Source organism: Tachyglossus aculeatus, chromosome 17 (assembly GCF_015852505.1).
Source record: "Tachyglossus aculeatus isolate mTacAcu1 chromosome 17, mTacAcu1.pri, whole genome shotgun sequence".
In the NCBI taxonomy this organism is placed as follows: domain Eukaryota; kingdom Metazoa; phylum Chordata; class Mammalia; order Monotremata; family Tachyglossidae; genus Tachyglossus; species Tachyglossus aculeatus.
In genome coordinates, this window is record NC_052082.1 from 16,746,535 (window position 1) to 16,766,392 (window position 19,858).

Sequence of the window (19,858 nt, forward strand, 5' to 3'; positions counted from 1 at the left end):
AGTAGCCATTTTCAGTCTGTGGGACTAACAAGCCCTTCCTTGGATTTTCACTCTCTAGTGCTTACAACTTTGAAATTTTTATTCTGTATGTAACCTCCACTCAAGTTTCACACACTGCATATCTCTGGCCCCTCAATCCATCTGAAGCTACTTCCTCAGTCTTGCCCTCCCTCTTCATATTGTGGGTTAGGGCTTGTTTTTTTTTATTAAGATAAAGAGAGTAAAGAGTAAGACAAGAGAAAGCATTGAGTCCCAGCTAAATCAGCTACTTATGCTATCCCAAAGATTAAAGGGAAGTTCCCACATGCTGGCAAGCCTATTTCACACTGGCACAAATTATATAGAACCAGGTAGGCCTGCAATTACTTGGTCCCCCAACTTGTGCTGATTTAACCCAGTCACATTTTTATGAACCTCAAACCTGAATTAACTGAACTCCACTCCAAGGTTTTGCATTTAGATTTGCACCCTCTATTCACCCCTGCTTCAGCCCCCCCAGCACTTATGTACATATCTGTTCATTTCAATCAATCAATCAATCGTATTTATTGAGCGCTTACTGTGTGCAGAGCACACAAGTACAGGAAGTACAAGTTGGCAACATATAGACACAGTCCTTACCCAACAGTGGGCTCACAGTCTAAAAGGGGGAGACAGAGACCAAAACCAAACATGCTAACAAAATAAAATAAATAGAATAGATATGTACAAGTAAAATAAATGAATAAATAAATAGAGTAATAAATATGTACAGACATATATGCATATATACAGGTGCTGTGGGGAAGGGAAGGAGGCAAGATGGGGGGATGGAGAGGGGGACGAAGAGGAGAGGAAGGAAGGGGCTCAGTCCGGGAAGGCCTCCTGGAGGAGGTAAGGCCTCATTTATTCTATTAATGTCTGCCTCCCCCTCTAGGCTGTACTCTCATTGTGGGCAGGGAACATACCCACCAACTCCGTTGTATTGTACTCTCCCAAGCACTTAGTACAGTACTCTGCCAACAGGAAGCGTTCAATAAATAAGATTGATTGATTCATGGACTGGGGATGCTCTAAACCGGCCAGCTGGAGAAAAGCCGTCCCTAATGACGGGGCTGGGGTCTCAGAGAAAACCGAAAAGAGGCACGAGGGCCTGATATGATGGAAACCCGTCATGGAAGCTGAGCCCGGGTTGGGTGTACTGTTGCCAAGGGGGCAGAGAATACGCACCCCGAGGTAGCTTCAGGAGAAGACCCCCAACCCATTGCCCCGTTCCACAGAGGCTCAACGACGCTCGGGAATCGATCCCCTTAAGGAAGAGAGGGAATAATAATAATAATGGTAGCATTTGCAAAGCTCTTACTATGTGCCAAGTACCTTTCCAAGCACTGGGGGAGAGGCAAGGTAATCAGGTGGGGCTCACAGTCCTAAAACCCATTTTACAGATGAGGTAACTGCGGCACAGAGAAGTGAAGTGACTTGCCCGAAGTCACTTAAGGGATGGGATGAAGTGGGAAGGGGCGGGGCGGGGAGGGGCTGGGCTATTTCATCATCATCATCATCAATCGTATTTATTGAGTGCTTACTGTGTGCAGAGCACTGTACTAAGCGCTTGGCAGCAGAGGGGGCAGGATTGTGGAGGGACCGGGATATCTGGTAATAATAATGATTATGTGATTATCTGATTATGGGCAAATCATAGTTTTAATAATAATAATGGCATTTGTTAAGCGCTTACTGTGTGCAAAGCACTGTTCTAAGCGCTGGGGGGGATACAAGGTGATCAGGTTGTGGGGCTCACAGTCATCATCCCCATTTTACAGATGTGGTAACTGAGGCTCCGAGAAGTTAAGTGACTTGCCCAAGGTCACACAGCAGACATGTGGAGGAGCTGGGATTCGAACCCATGACCTCCGACTCCAAAGCCCGGGCTCTATCCACTGGGCCACGCTGCTTCTCTAAGCACTGGGGTAGATACAAAGTAATCAAGGTTGTCCCACCTGGGGCTCACAGTCTTCATTCCCATTTTACAAATGAGGGAACTGAAGCACAGAGGGATTAAGCAACTTGCCCAAGGTCACACAGCAGACGAGTGGTGGAGGAGGAATTAGAACCCACGCCCTCTGACTGGCCAATCCGGGATCTATCCCCTAAACCCCACAGCTGCCTTAGTAGGGGTAGCGGAGGGGACAGAGCTATGGAGAAGCAGCGTGGCTCAGTGGAAAGAGCCCGGGCTTTGGAGTCAGAGGTCATGGGTTCAAATTCCGACTCCGCCAATTGTGAGCTGTGTGACTTTGGACAAGTCACTTAACTTTTCTGGGCCTCAGTTACCTTCTCTGCACAATGGGGATTAAGACTGTGAGCCCCCCGTGGGACAACCTGATTACCTTGTAACCTCCCCAGCGCTTAGAATAGTGCTTTGCACACAGTAAGCGCTTAACAAATGCCATTTTAAAATAGGGAAAGTTAAGTGACTTGCGCAAAGTCACACAGCTGGCAATTGGCGGAGTCTGGATTTGAACCCATGGCCTCTGACTCCAGAGCGCGAGCTCTTTCCACTGAGCCACGCTGCTTCTCTATGAGGCGCTTTTCGGTGCCTCAGTTTCCTCATGGGATTAGGACTGTAAGCCCCCCGTGGAACAGCCTGATTACCTTGTAACCTCCTCAGCGCTTAGAACAGTGCTTTGCTTATAGTAAGCGCTTAATAAATGTCATCATTATTATCGTTATTATTATTATTGGGTAAGGGATGGGCGGGGGGCCTCGGAGGGAGCGGGGCCCCGGAGGGCCGGACTAGCATGGCTCAGTGGAAAGAGCCCGGGCTTTGGAGTCAGAGGTCATGGGTTCAAATCCCGACCCCGCCAACTGTCAGCTATGTGACTTTGGGCAAGTCACTTAACTTCTCTGGGCCTCAGTTACCTCACCTGTAAAATGGGGATTAAGACTGTGAGTCCCCGTGGGACAACCTGATCACCTTGTAACCTCCCCAGCGCTTAGAACAGTGCTTTGTACATAGTAAGCGCTTAATAAATGCCATCATTATTATTATTATCATTATTATTATTATTATTCTCTGGGCCTCAGTTACCACATCTGCAAATTGGGAATTAAGACTGTGAGCCCCCCGTGGGACAACCTGATCACGTTGTAACCTCCCCAGCGCTTAGAACAGTGCTTTGCACACAGTAAGCGCTTAATAAATACCATCATTATTATTATTATTCTCTGGGCCTCAGTTGCCTCATCTGCAAAATGGGAATTAAGACTGAGCCCCCCGTGGGACAACCTGATCACGTTGTAACCTCCCCAGCGCTTAGAACAGTGCTTTGCACACAGTAAGTGCTTAATAAATGCCATTATTATTATTATTATTATTATTATTATTATGTGATAAGGAGTGGGCGGGGCCCGGGAGGGGCGGGGCCATGGAGGGGCGTAGCTATAGGGGAAGGGATGGGCGGGGTCACTGGGTGAATAATAATGATGATGGCATTTATTAAGCGCTTACTATGTGCAAAGCACTGTTCTAAGCGCTGGGGGGCTATAATTAATAATAATAATAATAGTGATGGCATTTATTGATGGTGATGATGGTATTTGTTAAGCGCTTACTATGTGCAAAACACTGTTCTAAGCGCTGGGGAGGGTACAAGGTGATCACGTTGATCCCACGTAGGGCTCACAGTCTTAATCCCCATTTTACAGATGAGGTAAATGAGGCCGAGAGAAGTTAAGTGACGTGCCCAAAGTCACACAGCCGACAGTTGGCGGAGTCGGGATTTGAACCCATGACCTCTGACTCCAAAGCCCGGGCTCTTTCCACTGAGCCAAGCGCTTACTATGTGCAAAGCACTGTTCTAAGCGCTGGGGAGGTTATAATAATAATAATAATGATAATAATGGCATTTATTAAGCGCTTACTATGTGCAAAGCACTGTTCTAAGCGCTGGGGAGGTTACAAGGTGATCAGGTTGTCCCACGGGGGGTTCACAGTCTTAATTCCCATTTTACAGATGAGGGAACTGAGGCCCAGAGAATAATATGAGCAAAGAACTGTTCTAAGCGCTGGGGAGGTAATAATAATAATAATAATGACATTTATTAAGCGCTTACTCTGTGCAAAGGACTGTTCTAAGCGCTGGGGAGGTTACTGTTATAATAATAATAATAATAATAATGACATTTATTAAGCACTTACTATGTGCAAAGCACTGTTCTAAGCGCTGGGAGGTTACTGTTATAATAATAATAAATAATAATAATAATGACATTTATTAAGCGCTTACTCTGTGCAAAGCACTGTTCTAAGCGCTGGGGAGGTTACTGTTATAATAATAATAATAATAATAATGACATTTATTAAGTGCTTACTATGTGCAAAGCACTGTCCTAAGCACTGGGGAGGTTACAAAGTGATCAGATTGTCCCAGAACCTTAATAATAATAATAGTAATAATGGCATTTATTAAGCGCTTACTCTGTGGAAAGCACTGTTTTAAGCGCTGGGGAGGTTACTGTTATAATAATAATAATAATAATAATGATGGCATTTATTAAGCGCTTACTCTGTGCAAAGCGATGTTCTAAGCGCTGGGGAGGTTACTGTTATAATAATAATAATAATAATGGCATTTATTAAGCGCTTACTCTGTGCAAAGCACTTTTGTAAGCGCTGGGGAGATTACTGTAATAATAATAATAATAATAATGGCATTTATTAAGCGTTTACTCTGTGCAAAGCACTGTTCTAAGCGCTGGGGAGGTTACAAAGTGATCAGATTGTCCCACAATCTTAATAATAATAATAATAATGGCATTTATTAAGCGCTTACTCTGTGCAGAGCACTGTTCTAAGCGCTGGGGAGGTTACAAGGTGATCAGGTTGTCCCACGAGGGGGGCTCCCAGTCTTCATCCCCACTTTCCAGATGAGGTCACTGAGGCCCAGAGAAGTGAAGTGACTTGCCCCAAGTCACCCAGCTGAGGGGTGGCAGAGGTGAGATTTGAACCCAGGAGCTCTGACTGCAAAGCCCGGGCTCTTTCCACTGAGGCCCGCTGCTTCTCCCTGGGCGGAGCTCCGGGGGCAGGGATGATGGGCGAGGGGGAGGCGGGCCGGGAGGGGAGGGAAGATGGCGTTTCTGCTGGCAAGGAGGGCCGGCCGGGCGGCGGCCCTGACGACAGCCGTGACGGGAGCCCAGGGCGCAGCCACCCGGACTCTGTGAGTTTCGACTTGTCCCCGCCCGGGCGGACCCCGACCCGAAACCGGCATTCAGTCAGTCAGTCAGTCAGTCAGTCGTATTTGTTGAGCGCTTACTGTGTGCACAGCACTGGACTAAGTGTTTGGGAAAGCCGGGCCTGGCCTGGCCCTGTCCGGTCCTGGCCTGGCCCTGTCCTGTCCGGTCTTTGCTCTGTCCTATCCTGTCCCTGTCCTGTCCTGGCCCCGTCCGGTCCTGGCCCTGTCCTGTCCGGTCCTCGCTCTGTCCTATCCTGGCCCTCTCCTGTCCGGTCCTCACTGTGTCCTGTCCTGGCCCTATCCTGTCCGGTCCTTGCTCTGTCCTATCCTGGCCCTGTCCTGTCCAGTCCTTGCTCTGTCCTATCCTGGCCCTGTCCTGTCCAGTCCTTGCTCTGTCCTATCCTGGCCCTGTCCTGTCCAGTCCTTGCTCTGTCTATCCTGGCCCTGTCCTGTCTGGTCCTTGCTCTGTCCTATCCTGGCCCTATCCTGGCCCTGTCCTGTCCGGTCCTTGCTCTGTCCTATCCTGTCCCTGTCCCGTCCGGTCCTTGCTCTGTCCTATCCTGGCCCTGTCCTGTCCGGTCCTTGCTCTGTCTGTCCTGGCCCTGTCCTGTCTGGTCCTTGCTCTGTCCTATCCTGGCCCTGTCCTGGCCCTGTCCTGTCCGGTCCTTGCTCTGTCCTATCCTGGCCCTGTCCTGTCCGGTCCTTGCTCTGTCCTATCCTGGCCCTGTCCTGTCCGGTCCTTGCTCTGTCCTATCCTGGCCCTGTCCTGTCCGGTCCTTGCCCTGTCCTATCCTGGCCCTGTCCTGTCCGGTCCTTGCCATGTCCTATCCTGGCCCTGTCCTGTCCGGTCCTTGCTCTGTCCTATCCTGGCCCTGTCCTGTCCGGTCCTTGCTCTGTCCTATCCTGGCCCTGTCCTGTCCAGTCCTTGCTCTGTCCTATCCTGGCCCTGTCCTGTCCGGTCCTTGCTCTGTCCTCTGTGGTCCTGTCCCTGCCCTGTCCTGGCCCCATCCGGTCCTTCCCCTGTCCTATCCTGGCCCTGTCCGGTCCTGGCCCTGTCCTGTCCAGTCCTTGCTCTGTCCTATCCTGGCCCTGTCCTGTCCGGTCCTTGCTCTGTCCTATCCTGGCCCTGTCCTGTCCAGTCCTTGCTCTGTCCTGTCTGGCCCTGTCCTGTCCTGTCCGGTCCTTGCTCTGTCGTATCCTGGCCCTGTCCTGTCTGGTCCTTGCTCTGTCCTGCCCTATCCTGTCCCTGCCCTACCCTGTCCCTGCCCTGACTTGGCCCTGTCCGGTCAATCAATCAATCGTATTTATTGAGCGCTTACTGTGTGCAGAGCACTGTACTAAGCGCTTGGGAAGTACAAGCTGGCAACATATAGAGACAGTCCCTACCCAACAGTGGGCTCACGGTCTAGAAGGGGGAGACAGAGAACAAAACCAAACATACTAACAAAATAAAATAAATAGAATAGATATGTACAAGTTAAATAAATAAATAAATAAATAAATAAATAAATAAATAAATAAATAAATCCTGGCCCTGTTCTGTCCAGTCCGGGTCCTGTCTGGTCCTGGCCCTGTCCTGTCCGGTCCTTGCACTGTCCTGTCCTATCCTGCCCGGTCCTGGCTCTGTCCTGTCCTGACCAACCCCCGCACTCTGCTCCCCGGGGCCCCCGGCACATGTCTGCGAATACTGCCCGCCACCTCCTTCCTCCTCCTTCCTCCAACACTAAGCAGTCCACGCAGCATATTGAGCACTTACTGCGCTTCGGAGAGTACGATCCGATGGCGTTAATAATAACAAAAATGGTATTTGTTGAGCGCCAGCTGTGTGCCAAGCAAGAAGTAGCCAGGCTTAGTGGAGAGAGCCCAGGCTTGGGAGTCAGAGGACGTGGTTTGCAATCCCGGCTCCACAACTCATCTGCTGGGTGACCATGGGCAAGGCACTTCACTTCTCTAGGCCTCAGTTCCCTCAGCTGTGAAATGGGGATTAAAAGTGTGAGCCCCATGTGGGACAACCCGATTACACTGTATCTGCCCCAGCACTTAGAACAGTCCTTGGCACAAAGTAAGCGCTTAACAAATGCCATACTTAATTATTCAGGGTAATCAGGTTGTCCCACGTGGTGCTCACAGTCTCAAACCCTATTTTGCAGATGAGGTAACTGAAGCACAGAGAAGTTAAGTGCCCAAGGTCACACAGCAGACAAGTGACAGAGCCTGCGATTAGAACCCACGTCCTCTGACTCCCAAGCCTGTGCTCTTTCCACTAAGCCATGCTGCTTCATAATAATGATGGTATTCGTTAAGCACTTACTATGTTCCAGACACTGTACTAAGAGCTGGGGTGGATACAAGCTCAGTGGAAAGAGCCCAGCTTGGGAGTCAGAAGTCCTGAGTTCTAATCTCGGCTCATCCACTAATCAACTGTGTGACTTTGGGCAAGTCACTTAATTTCTCTGGGCCTCAGTTGCCTCATCTGTAAAATGGGGATTAAGTCTGTGAGCCCCATGTGGGACAACCTGATTATCTTGTATCTACCCCAGCGCTTAGAACAGGGCTTGGCACGTACTAAGCGCTTAACAAATACTGTTATTATTATTATTATTATTACAAGCAAATTGGATTGGACACAGTCCCTGTCCCACTTGGGCCTTACAATCTTCGTCCCCATTTTACAGATGAGGGAACTGAGGCACAGAGAAGTGAGGTGACTTGCCCAAGGTCACATAGCAGACAAGTAGCAGAGTCAGGATTAGAACCCATGACCTTCCGACTCCCGGGCCCATGCTCCATCCACTCTGCCAGGGGCCCCGGTCCCTGCCCTAGAAGAGTTTACGGTGTAGTGGGGAAGGCAGACGTCAAAATGAGTCACAGAGAGAGGGGAAGCAACAGAGAGGAAGAGTGTGTACATAAACACTGTGGGGCTGGGGGCGGGAGGAGTATCAAAGTGTTTAGGGGTACAGACCCAGCCCCAAAGCACTTATGTCCATGTTGTTTTATTTATTTGTATTGATGTCTGTCTTCCCCTCTTTAATAATAATAATAATAATGATGGTATTTAAGCGCTTACTATGTGCAAAGTGCTGTTCTAAGCGCTGGGGGGTACAAGGTGATCAGGTTGTCCCACGTGGGGCTCACTGTCTTAATCCCCATTTTACAGATGAGGGAACTGAGGCCCAGAGAAGTGAAGTGACTTGCCCAAAGTCACACAGCTGACAAGTGGCGGAGCCGGGATTTGAACCCATGACCTCTGACTCCAAAGTCCGGGCTCTTTCCACTGAGTCACGCTGCTTCTTTAGACTGTGAGTTTGTTGTAAGCGCTCAATAATAATAAATAATAATAATAATGATGGCATTTGTTAAGCGCTTACTGTGTGCAAAGCACTGCTCTAAGCGCTGGAGAGGATATAAGGTGATCGGGTTGTCCCACGTGGGGCTCACAGTCTTCATCCCCGTTTTCCAGGTGAGGGAACTGAGGCCCAGAGAAGTGAAGTGACTTGGCCAAAGTCACGCAGCTGACGGAGCCGGGATTAGAACCCATGACCTCCGACTCCCAAACTCCTGCTCTTCCCACTGAGCCATGCTGCTTCTCTAATAAATAGGACAATAAATGAGTGAATGAACGTAGGCAACAGAAGGAAGAGCGAACAGTGGGAGAGACGAGGTTAGTCAGAGAAGGCTTCTTGGAGGAGAGTGACTTGTAGAACACCTTCCTTTTCATTCATTCATTCAGTCGTACTTATTGAGGGCTTAACGTGTGCAGAGCACTGTTCTACGATCTTGGGAGATTACGATACAACATCAAACGGACACATTCCCTGCCTACAATGACCTTTCAGCCTAGAGGTGGGGAGACAGATATCAGTACAAATAAATAAATTACAGATATGTACTTAAGTACTGTGGGGCTGGGAGATCCCTTTCCCTTCCTTTAAACACCTATGTATCTTTGGGGACAAACAGTACTTTTCTTTTCCATGGGTACCCCATCAATTAATTGTATTTCTTGAGTACTTACTGTGTGCTGAGCACTGTTCTAAGTGCATGGGAGAAAACAATATAAGAGTTGGTAGATATGTTTCCTGCCCACAGTGACCTTAGAGGATACCCACCCATTTTCTATTTTTGTGCCATTTTGGAGTTTGTTATAAATTCAGATCATCCCGATCATAGATTGGTGTAAGTGTAGCGACAGAGTAGTAACAGTGTTAAGTGTTTAATCCATTAGTGGTATTTATTGAGAGGTTACTCTGTGCAGAGTACTGTACTAAATGCTTAGGAGAATGCAGTACCATAGAGTTGGTAGACAAAATTCCCTGCCCTAAATGAGCTTGCTTACTGTGTGCAGATCACTGTACTAGTAGAAGATAACTGCTTAATAACTTCTTGAAGGCTTTCGTGGCCTTCAGAAACAGCATTTTCTCTTGCTCACAGGTCAGGTTCGTGGCCACTTGTTTTGGATTGACATTTTAGATAGTGTGGCTACGTCACATTTCTACCCTTGGGTAGGAGTCATGAAATTGTGATGTGAATGACCCAAGCATCATCATCATCATCATCATCAATCGTATTTATTGAGCGCTTACTATGTGCAGAGCACTGGACTAAGCGCTTGGGAAGTACAAATTGGCAACATATAGAGACAGTCCCTACCCAACAGTGGGCTCACAGTCTAAAAGGGGGAGACAGAGAACAAAACCAAACATACTAACAAAATAAAATAAATAGGATAGATATGTACAAGTAAAATAAATAAATAAATAGAGTAATAAATATGCACAAACATATATACATATATACAGGTGCTGTGGGGAAGGGAAGGAGCAAGAAGAGTGAGGAAATATCTGGCTGGTACTTCTCCCCTGAAGACCGAGGTAGGAACCCAAGTCAGCTGTGTGACTTTGGGAAAGTCACTTAACTTCTCTGTGCCTGTTACCTCATCTGTAAAATGGGGATTAAGACTGTGAGCCCTTCGAGGGACAACCTAATCACCTCGTAACTCCCCAGTGCTTTGCACATAGTAAGCACTTAATAAATGCCATCATCATCATTATTATTAATCTGCATCCAATGGGATTGAATTGTGAGAATTCTTCCTACACTCTTTCCCTGTAGACCAAAAAAGCTGACATCATCATCATCTCCAGAATTTATTGATTACTCATGGAACAAGGCACCAAAGAAAATGACAAAACAAGAATAAAAAAAGGCCCTCTGTAATGGAGAAAATATAACTTTTTATTTAATTGGAAGCACCAAGAGAATAAACTTTGGGAGTTCACACAATGGAATTTTGACCCATGATTTACTGAGACCTACTTTTTGAGGTGAGACTGACCGCAGCACTGGAGTAGAAGGCATGACGAGGATTGGGTGAGGAAGAGGAAGCAGCACGGACTAGTGGATAGCGCACGGGCCTGGAAATCAGAGGGACCTGGGTTCTAATCCCAGCTCCACCACTTGTCTGCTGTGTGACCTTGGGCATGTTACTTCACTTCTCTGTGCCTCACTTACCTGTAAAATGGGGATTGAGACTGTGAGCCCCATGTGGGACACGGACTGTGTCCATCCTGATTACCTCGTGTGTACCCCAGCGCTTAGAACAGTACCTGGCACTTAGTAAGCACTTAACAAATACAACAATTTATGAGAAATGGCATGGCCTAGTGGATAGAGCACAGCCCCTGAATTCAGAAGAACCTGCGTTTTAGTCCTGGCTCCGCCACTTGTCTGCTGTGTGACCTTGGGCAAATCACTTAACTTTCCTGTGCCTCAGTTACCTCATCTGTAAAATGTGGGACAGGGACTGTGTCCTTCCTGATTACCATGTATCTACCCTGGTGCTTAGAACAGTGCCTGGCACATAGTAAAGGCTTAACAAATACCATAACAAAAAAAAAAAAGAGGAGGATAATCTCATGCAGCAGGAGGAGGAGGAGATCCCAGGGGGCAGAGCTGGATAAAGGGGACAGGTACCAGGGGGTGGGTAGTGAAGAGAAGCAGCCTGGCTCAGTGGAAAGAGCACAGGTTTGGGAATCAGAGGTCATGGGTTCTAATCCCAGCTCCGCCACATGTCTGCTGTGTGACCTTGGGCAAGACACTTAATTTCTCTGAGCCTCAGTTACCTCATCTGTAAAATTAAGATTAAATTAAATTAGATTAAATTAAAATTAAGACTGTGAGCCCCACGTGGGACAACCTGATCACCTTGTTTCCCCCCCCCAGCACTTAGTACAGTGCTTTGCACATAGTAAGCGCTTAACAAATGCCATTATCATCATTATTGTTAGTGCATCTGCCCTGGAACCTTCCTCAGTCAAGGTCTAGCCGTAGCTGAGGAGACCAGAACTCTGCAGAAGACACCTCCCCGCGCTCCCAACCCCGAGCAGCTCTGCCGCCTTCCCCCCACACTGCCATGGCGTGGGCAGGAGTGCCTTGCTAAGAAGCAGGGTTGACCTGAGTTTATCAGGCTGGCATCTCCTCCCATCATGGGGCCCAGCTGCTTCAGGGCAGGAACTCTAGCCCAGCCTGGAGACTTATAGGACAGTGGTAGTGGGGAGAGGGGGACTAATTAAAATGAATCCCCCCAGGTTAGATCTGCCACCCCTTTACCACTTCAGCACAACCTAAACACTTGGGTACTAATACCCCCACCTCCAGAACATTTATGGACATATCTTTATACTCCCTTACTTCCTACTAGTGTCTGTCTCCCTCACTAGATTGTAATATCCCAGAGGGCAGGGATCATGTCTACTAATTCTCTTGCATTCTCCCAAGCACTCAGTGCAGTGGTTTGAGCACAGGAGATGCTCAATAAACAGTTCTGATTAAGTAGGGAATTAATGCAACTGGCCCCAAAGCACGTAGAATGGGTTGTGTGGCATGTGTCCCTGGTGTCCCCGAGATCCAGCAGGAGATTTGGAACCTCCCTCCCAGGCAGGGAGAATGCTGGGTGCAGAGAGTCAGTCTGAAGTCTGAAAAATAATGTCATCAGCAAAGGTATTTATTGAGAACTTACTCTGTGCTGTGCTAAAGTGCTTGGAACTAAGTTTGTCTGTTTATCCCGCCATGTATACTTGAGGGCCCATCTCTGCTGCCGAGACACAGTTTCCCTGAATAAGTGCACAATAATTTCATCTGCTTCAGTTTACTCATCTGTAAAATGTTAAGTTCCTGTTCTCCCTCCCCATTACACTTCGAGCCCCAGGTGGTATAGGGACTCTCCAACCTGATTATCTTGTCACCAATCATTCAGTGGTATTTATTGAACATTTATTGTGCACAGAGCTCTGTACTGAGGCACTTGGGAGAGCACAATATAACAGAGTTGGTAGATATATTCCCTGTCCACAGTGAGCTTACAGTTCATAGGGGGAGGAGCACTAAACTGACTCCACAATCATTTCTAAAAAATGATTATTATTACCTCCCCAGGCTCCTGTCACCCCATGGGTGTCAAGGGCCTATCCAGGTGCAGTGGAAGAGCAGCGGGGTTACTTGCTGCCTCCTGGGGTCAATCGTTCAATTAATCAGTGGTGTTAATTGAGCACTTACTATGTGCAGAGCACTGTATTAAGCGGTGATGCTGCTCTTTGGCCAGAAGTAAATGGGCAATGGTGCCATTGAAGCTTTGTACAACTGTACTGTTTCTCCTCAGAGCCCCGAGACCAGCACATGGAAGTCGGCAGGGAAACTCCCGAGAAACTCAGGGAGCCATGCCCCAGTTTGCTCCCCTCTACTCTGTCCGTGTCCCACGCGGGGCTCACGGTCTTAATCTCCATTTTACAGATGAGGGAACTGAGGCACAGGGAAGTGGCTTGCCCAAGCTTACTCTGCAGACAAGTGTCTGCAAGAGCTGAGAAGCAGCGTGGTCCAGGGGCTAGAGCACAAGTCTGAGAGGCAGAAGGACCTGGATTCTAATCCTGGCTCCATCACCTGCCTGTACTAAGAGCACTGTACTGAGCGCTTAGGAGAGTACAATATAACAGAGTTCTGGGCGGCCTGGCAGGGCCACCCCAACCCTTCCCCCATTGACCTCTCATCAGTTGCTTCAGCATTATCATCAATTACTCCCCCCCACACACACTTCAAAGCTTTATTGAGGGCACATCTCCTCCAAGAGGCCTTCCCAGATTAAGCCCCTCCATTCCTCTTCTCCCACTCCCTTCAGCAACCCCAAGACTTCTCCCTTTGCTCTTTCCCCCTCCCAGCCCCACAGCCCTCCTCTACACATCTGTAATTTATTTATTTGTATTGATGTCTGTCTCCCAATCTCTAAACTGTAAACTTGTTGTGGGCAGAGAATGTCTTTTTATTGCTGTACTATACTCTCCCTAGCACTTAGTACAGTGCTCTGCACACAGTAAGCCCTCAATAAATACAGTTGAATGAATGAATCATCGTCATCAATATTTATCAAGCACCTATTGTGACCAGAACAGTGTCCTGTCTACCGTGGGCAAACCACTGTGCTGAGTGCTTGGCAATATTCAACAAGTAAAAGATGTGTTTTGTCTCCAAATGTCTTGCAATCTAATGGAGCTCAATCAGCTACCTTTTTTTCCACTGACGTTTTTTGAAATATTCATTCTTTCAATCATATTTATTGAGCACTTACTGTGTGCATAGTGCTGTACTAAGCACTTGTAAAGTAATAATAATAATGATAATAATGGCATTTGTTAAGCGCTTACTATGTGCCAAGCACTGTTCTAAGCACTGGGGTGATACAAGGCAATCAGGTTGTCCCACGTGGGGCTCACAGTCTTAATCCCCATTTTCTACATGAGGTAACTGAGGCACAGAGAAGTTGTGTCTTGCCCAAAGTCACACAGCTGATAAGTGACGGAGCCAGGATTAGAACCCATGACCCCTGGCTCTCAGGCCTGTGCTCTTTCCACTAAGCCACACTGCCTCTAGTGCAATTTGGCAACAGAAATATGAACTTGACCTGAAGAATCTAAAGTGGGAGGTGAGCCAGGCAGCGTGGCTCAGTGGAAAGAGCACGGGCTTAGGAGTCAGAGGTCATGGGTTCAAATCCCGGCTCCGCCACATGTCTGCTGTGTGACCTTGGGCAAGTCACCTAACTTCTCTGAGCCTCAGTTACCTCATCTGTAAAATGGGGATTAAGACTGTGAGCCCCCCGTGGGACAACCTGATCACTTTGTAGCCCCCCCAGCGCTTAGAACAGTGCTTTGCACATAGTAAGCGCTTAACAAATGCCAACATTATTATTATTATTTTGGGATCATTCCACCAGAATCAGGCCCCGTTTTCACCCAACCCCTGAAAGTAGGGCCAAGTGTCAGCTTCTGGCTGGCGGGGTTGGAAAGAAGACTTGAGCCGGCTTTGAAATGGAAGAGTCTCGTTGGGGGATACCCATTTTATTGATGCAAACTTCAGGTGGATTATGTGGCTTAAAATTCCACGATGGAATTACATGTTTGAGCTTCCAATCAATCAATCGTATTTATTGAACGCTTACCGTGTGCAGAGCACTGTACTAAGCGCTTGGGGAGTACAAGTCGGCAACATATAGAGACAGTCCCTACCCAACAGTGGGCTCACAGCCCAGGAGAAGCAACGTGGCTCACTGGAAAGAGCCCGGGCTTTGGAGCCAGAGTTCATGGGTTCAAATCCTGGCTCCGCCAATTGTCAGCTGGTTGACTTTGGGCAAGTTGCTTCCCTTCTCTGGGCCTCAGTTCCCTCATCTGTAAAATGGGGATGAAGACTGTGAGCCCCCCGTGGGACAACCTGATCACCTTGTAAACTCCCCAGCGCTTAGAACAGTGCTTTGCACATAGTAAGCGCTTAATAAATGCCATCATCATCATCAGGAGGTGAAACACGGTCGGTTTTAATCTATTTTTTTTCAGTTTGACTTTGGGCAAGTCACTTCCCTTCTCTGGGCCTCAGTTCCCTCATTGTAAAATGGGGATGAAGACTGTGAGCCCCGACAACCTGATCACCTTGTAAACTCCCCAGCACTTAGAACAGTGCTTAGCACATAGTAAGCGCTTAATAAATGCCATCATCATCATCAGGAGCTGAAACACGGTCGGCTTAAATCTATTTTTTTTTCAGTTTCAGGGCAATGGTCTTCTTTTTTTTTTTTGTCCCAAATGAGTCTCAGTTCTCTGAGAAAAGTTTGGCAAATCAATCAATCGTATTTATTGAGCGCTCGTGCTATTCCACCGATGAGGCACTAGGGGGTGCTAATACAATGGGGGATCTGCAGTTGCCTTCTACCAAAATTCAATAAAGTAGTTCCCACTTGCTTTGATTTTCCCCTTTGGGGAAAGAAATCAGGATTGTTTCCAGATTACTTTCCAATGCAAACAGCGCTCAGGCAAGCAGAAGTCAAACAGAACCCCGGATTTTTTTTAGCAGCCAGGTCTGGAAACACCAGCAGAGTTTCTGCGAGGAATGAAGGCATACCTCTTCCAAACCCGGTCACACACAACAAGCGATGATTCATACCCCAAGCAATATACAGTTTGAGATTTGGATCCGGGGTGAAATTAGTTTCCAAAACAAGCTTTTCGTTGGCAGTGTCAAAACAAGCCTTTCCTTAAGGGTCATACCAAATCTGGATTTGATATTAACCAAAGTACCTCTCTGTCACCTCTGGATCAAATATATATTGAGGAAATCACATTTCTTTTTTCATATCAATCAATCAATCGTATTTATTGAGCGCTTACTGTGTGCAGAGCACTGTACTAAGCGCTTGGGAAGTACAAGTTGGCAACATATAGAGACAGTCCCTACCCAACAGTGGGCTCACAGTCTAGAAGGGGAAGACAGAGAACGAAACCAAACATACTAACAAAATAAAATAAATGGAATAGATATGTACAAGATAAATAAATAGAGTAATAAATATGTACAAACATATATACATATATACAGGTATATACATATATACAGGTATAAATATATAAATACCCTTTTACCCTTCTGGGGCACCCATCCTTTTACCTCACTCCTTGTTGCTGTTACTGGGGGTTTCTTAAAATTGCTAAGAAATTAGCAATTAGAAATTCAAATGAATGTGAAAGTGTCTTCTTGTCACATTCCCTAGGTCAGCTGCTTCCCTGCTTCTCTCCCTGTCGATTCACATTTTTTATGGTATTTGTGAAGCTCTTACGATGTTCCAGGCACTGTACTAAGTGCTGGGGTAGGAACAACATAATTGTGTGACCATCTCCATCCCACACAGAGCTCCGAGTCTTAATCCCCACTTTGTAGATGGGGCAACTGAGGCACAGAGAAGTGAAGCGACTTACCCAAAGGCACACAGCAGAGAAGTGGTGGAGTTGGGATTAGAGCCCATGGTCCTCTGGCTCCCAGGTCTGTGCTCTTTCCACTGGGCCATGCTGCGTCTGCATTACAGTAAGAGTTGTGACTGCAACTGCACTTGTTTTAAGCACCCAAAATTCACCTCTTGGACTGCTCTTCATGCAGGCCCCCTAGAGAAGTTGTAGTGTTTTGGGTTGTGTCTGGTACCATTACCTGATGGGTTCACTCTGGCCCTGGTCTCCCTTTTTCCTTCCCCCCAGGTTGTAAGACCAATGGGGAGACTTGATTCTTGGGGTCTTCCCGGTGGACTCCCAATTCAGTTCAGGCCCCTCGTGGCATCCTGGAGCTGATTGTGATTATAAAGGGGCCAGAATGCTCTGGACTGGGAGGCAACTGGTTTGGCCTGGCTGGACTAGACCCCCTTAAGTGGCTAGAGGCAGGTTTCCTGAGCACTCTGAGGTACTTAAAACTCACTCTAGGAGCATCATGGTCACATGGCTAACTAGTAGACAACTAGTCAATCAGTCAGTCGTATTGACTGAATGCTTACTGGGTGCAGAGCTCGGTACTAAGCACTAGGGAGAGTACAATATAACAATAAACAGACACATATCTATTCTATTTATTTTATTTTGTTAGTATGGTTTTGTTCTCCGTCTCCCCCTTTTAGACTGTGAGCCCACTGTTGGGTAGGGACTGTCTCTATATGTTGCCAACTTGTACTTCCCAAGCGCTTAGTACAGTGCTCTGCACACAGTAAGCGCTCAATAAATACGATTGATTGATTCCATGTCCACAACTAGGAGAGCAAAAGATCTTTTAGGTTCTGCAATCACCGGATTACTTTAGAGGCCAAGAATCACATTGTTGGCCTAAAAGAGATTTGTCCTGGAGGGCTCAGAAATCTGCTTCAACTACAAGGTTGTTGATAAATGTTGTTTTCGCCATCAGCAGTAGGATCTGCCGAGTGCTTACTGTGCGCAGAACACTGTACTGGGCACTTTGGACAGTAATGTACTCTCTGTTGTATGTAGAGCACTATGGTGTGCGTACTGTATGAAGAGTGCTGTAGTAAGAGCTTGAATCAGCATGGCCTAGTGGAAAGATCCTTTGACTCCTAATCCAGCCTCTGCCACTCGTCTGCTGTGTGTCCTTGGGCAAGTCACTTCACTTCTCTGTCCCTCAGGTCCCTCATCTGTAAAATGGGGTCTGGGCCAGGAGGGGTGGGAACCAGTTTACTGGGTCCAACCCGATTTGCTTGTATCCACCCCAGTGCTTAGTACAGTGCCTGGCACATAGTAAGTCTTAACAAATACCACCACCATCATTATTATTATTATTATTATAAAGGCTCTCTGCAACTATTCTGCTAGCGTTCGCTTCATGTATATAGACACAGGTGGGTTTGGGTGCAGCCTAGACAATGGTCACAGCAAACTAAATGCCACATAGATAAGGAATAAATTTGATTTCAGAGTAGAGAAAGGAATACTGTCTGTGTGTGTGTGTGTGTGTCTGCATGTGTCTGTGTGGGTGTATGTATGTTTCTTGAGATTATGGATTTGTCTAAATATTCCTGCTAATTTAAGATGTCAAATATGGAAGTTCTCTCTTGGCTTGGATTTTTGAACACAGGCCAGAGTTTTCAGATTCTTTGCTCGCCTCAGAAGCCGGATATTTCTGGATATTTCTGAACAAGAGCCCCGTGTTCATCCTCGCTTTCTGGGGAAATGGCTCCTAACTGTCAAGTCTTGTCAGAGTGGTGTGATTTGGAAAGCCCCCTGGGGGTTCTGAGAGTTTATTTTGGCACTCCCCCCTTGTGTGTATACCCATGCTTGAGAGCAAGGACATGCTCAGTCAGAGGAAAGATGAGGGGGGCCTCCTTACAGAGGAAGAATGGTCTGTGAGCACCTCCACTTCCACCATTCTGGGGGGTGGGTGCACGCTGAGCCCATACACACTTTATGTGTTAGGTAAAGGAGAAACAATGTGACCTAGTAAAAAGAGTCCAGGCCTGGGTCTCAAGGGTCCTGAGTTATATTCCTGGCTCCACCACTTGCCTGCTGGCTGACCTCGTGACTCAGTTACCTCATCTGTAAAATGGGGATTAAATAACTGTTCTTTCTTCTATTTAGACTGCAAGCCTCTTGTGGGACAAGGGATTAGCTTGTATCTACCCCAGTGTTCAGTGTAGTACATGCACATAGTAAATGCTTAACTAATACCACAGTTATAACTTTTTGGTGCATTCCTAACCAAAACTCTTTGGGAACATTTAGATGGGGGTAGGTACTATTCAAATGAGAGAAAAAATAGAAGTGTCCAGCATAGGACACCCCTACTTTGGGGGGCCCTAAAAGATAAAGCTTATTCCTTTGGGGTTTTTTGTTGGTGGTGTGGTTGGCAGCTTTTTATGAAGGGTTATTTACTGGGTCTTGGATGCAGATCACATCCCCGTCACGGACTCGGTGATGCTATCTGCCTCGTACTTTTCTGTGTCTGTGCCCCTTTCGTGCCTCTTTCTCCACTGCTCTGTCTTCTAGGAGTAATTTCTCCACTTGGAGAAAATCTGGTTACTTAATCACCCCAAAAGACTGCTCTTGGAAAGAAGTCATTTCTTTTTCACTGCTGATTTGAGTCGTCTGTCTCCCTTCTTTCTTTCTTTCTTTCCTTCGTTCCTTCCTTTCTCATTGTAGAGGGGTTAATTTTCCCTCCACCCGGTCTCCTTTTGACTTGCCTCTGGCTGACCTCCAGAACCAAGGTGTCAGCCAGGGAGAGCTCAATAACTCTGAGCAACTGCCCTTTAAAATTCCTTCCCACCTGATACTTGGCTTCTCAAGCAACTGTTTCTCTCAGCCTGGTTCTTCCACATACAGCCCTTCTTTCTCTCTGTCTCTTTCTGTCTCTCTCTCTCTCCTCATCACCCCATCCCTGGCAGATAAATTGGCAGCGATTTAATGGCGTGTTAGCCAGAGAGGCTAATCTTGCATTAGTTAAACTTACTGTGTCCGTAATTTGCATTCTGAAATTCCCTGCCCCTCTCTCCGTACACATCAGCCTTAAACACAACTTGTATCTGCTTAGAACCAAGCGGGTGAATAGACAGATTCCCGATCTAGGGAATCATTAGAAATGGGCTGTAACGTGGATCCTGTGGTGTTTCAGTTAGACCTTGTTGGGCAGAGATTATCTGGTGTTGCAGCTTTACCCATTTCTTGCCAGAGTCAGTCCGGCTCCCAATTTGCCACAACCTGCACTGGTAGAAAGTAGTGCCGCGATACCAGGGTGTGGGACCACTTTGAAAGTGTGCTGTTTGGACTTCTTGCCTTTTTAAACATTGATTTTAA

At 47.1% G+C, this 19,858-nt stretch overlaps 1 protein-coding gene across 1 annotated transcript in view; it reads left to right on the forward strand.

Annotated features, from left to right (window-relative positions):
- Positions 1 to 5,106: 5,106 nt before the first annotated feature.
- CLYBL (citramalyl-CoA lyase) overlaps positions 5,107 to 19,858 on the forward strand; it is a 192,252-nt gene continuing 177,500 nt past the window's right edge. Inside the window, exon 1 of the mRNA XM_038758796.1 lies at positions 5,107 to 5,195. Coding sequence (XP_038614724.1) covers positions 5,107 to 5,195 — 89 coding nt within the window. The remainder of the gene's footprint in view (positions 5,196 to 19,858) is intronic.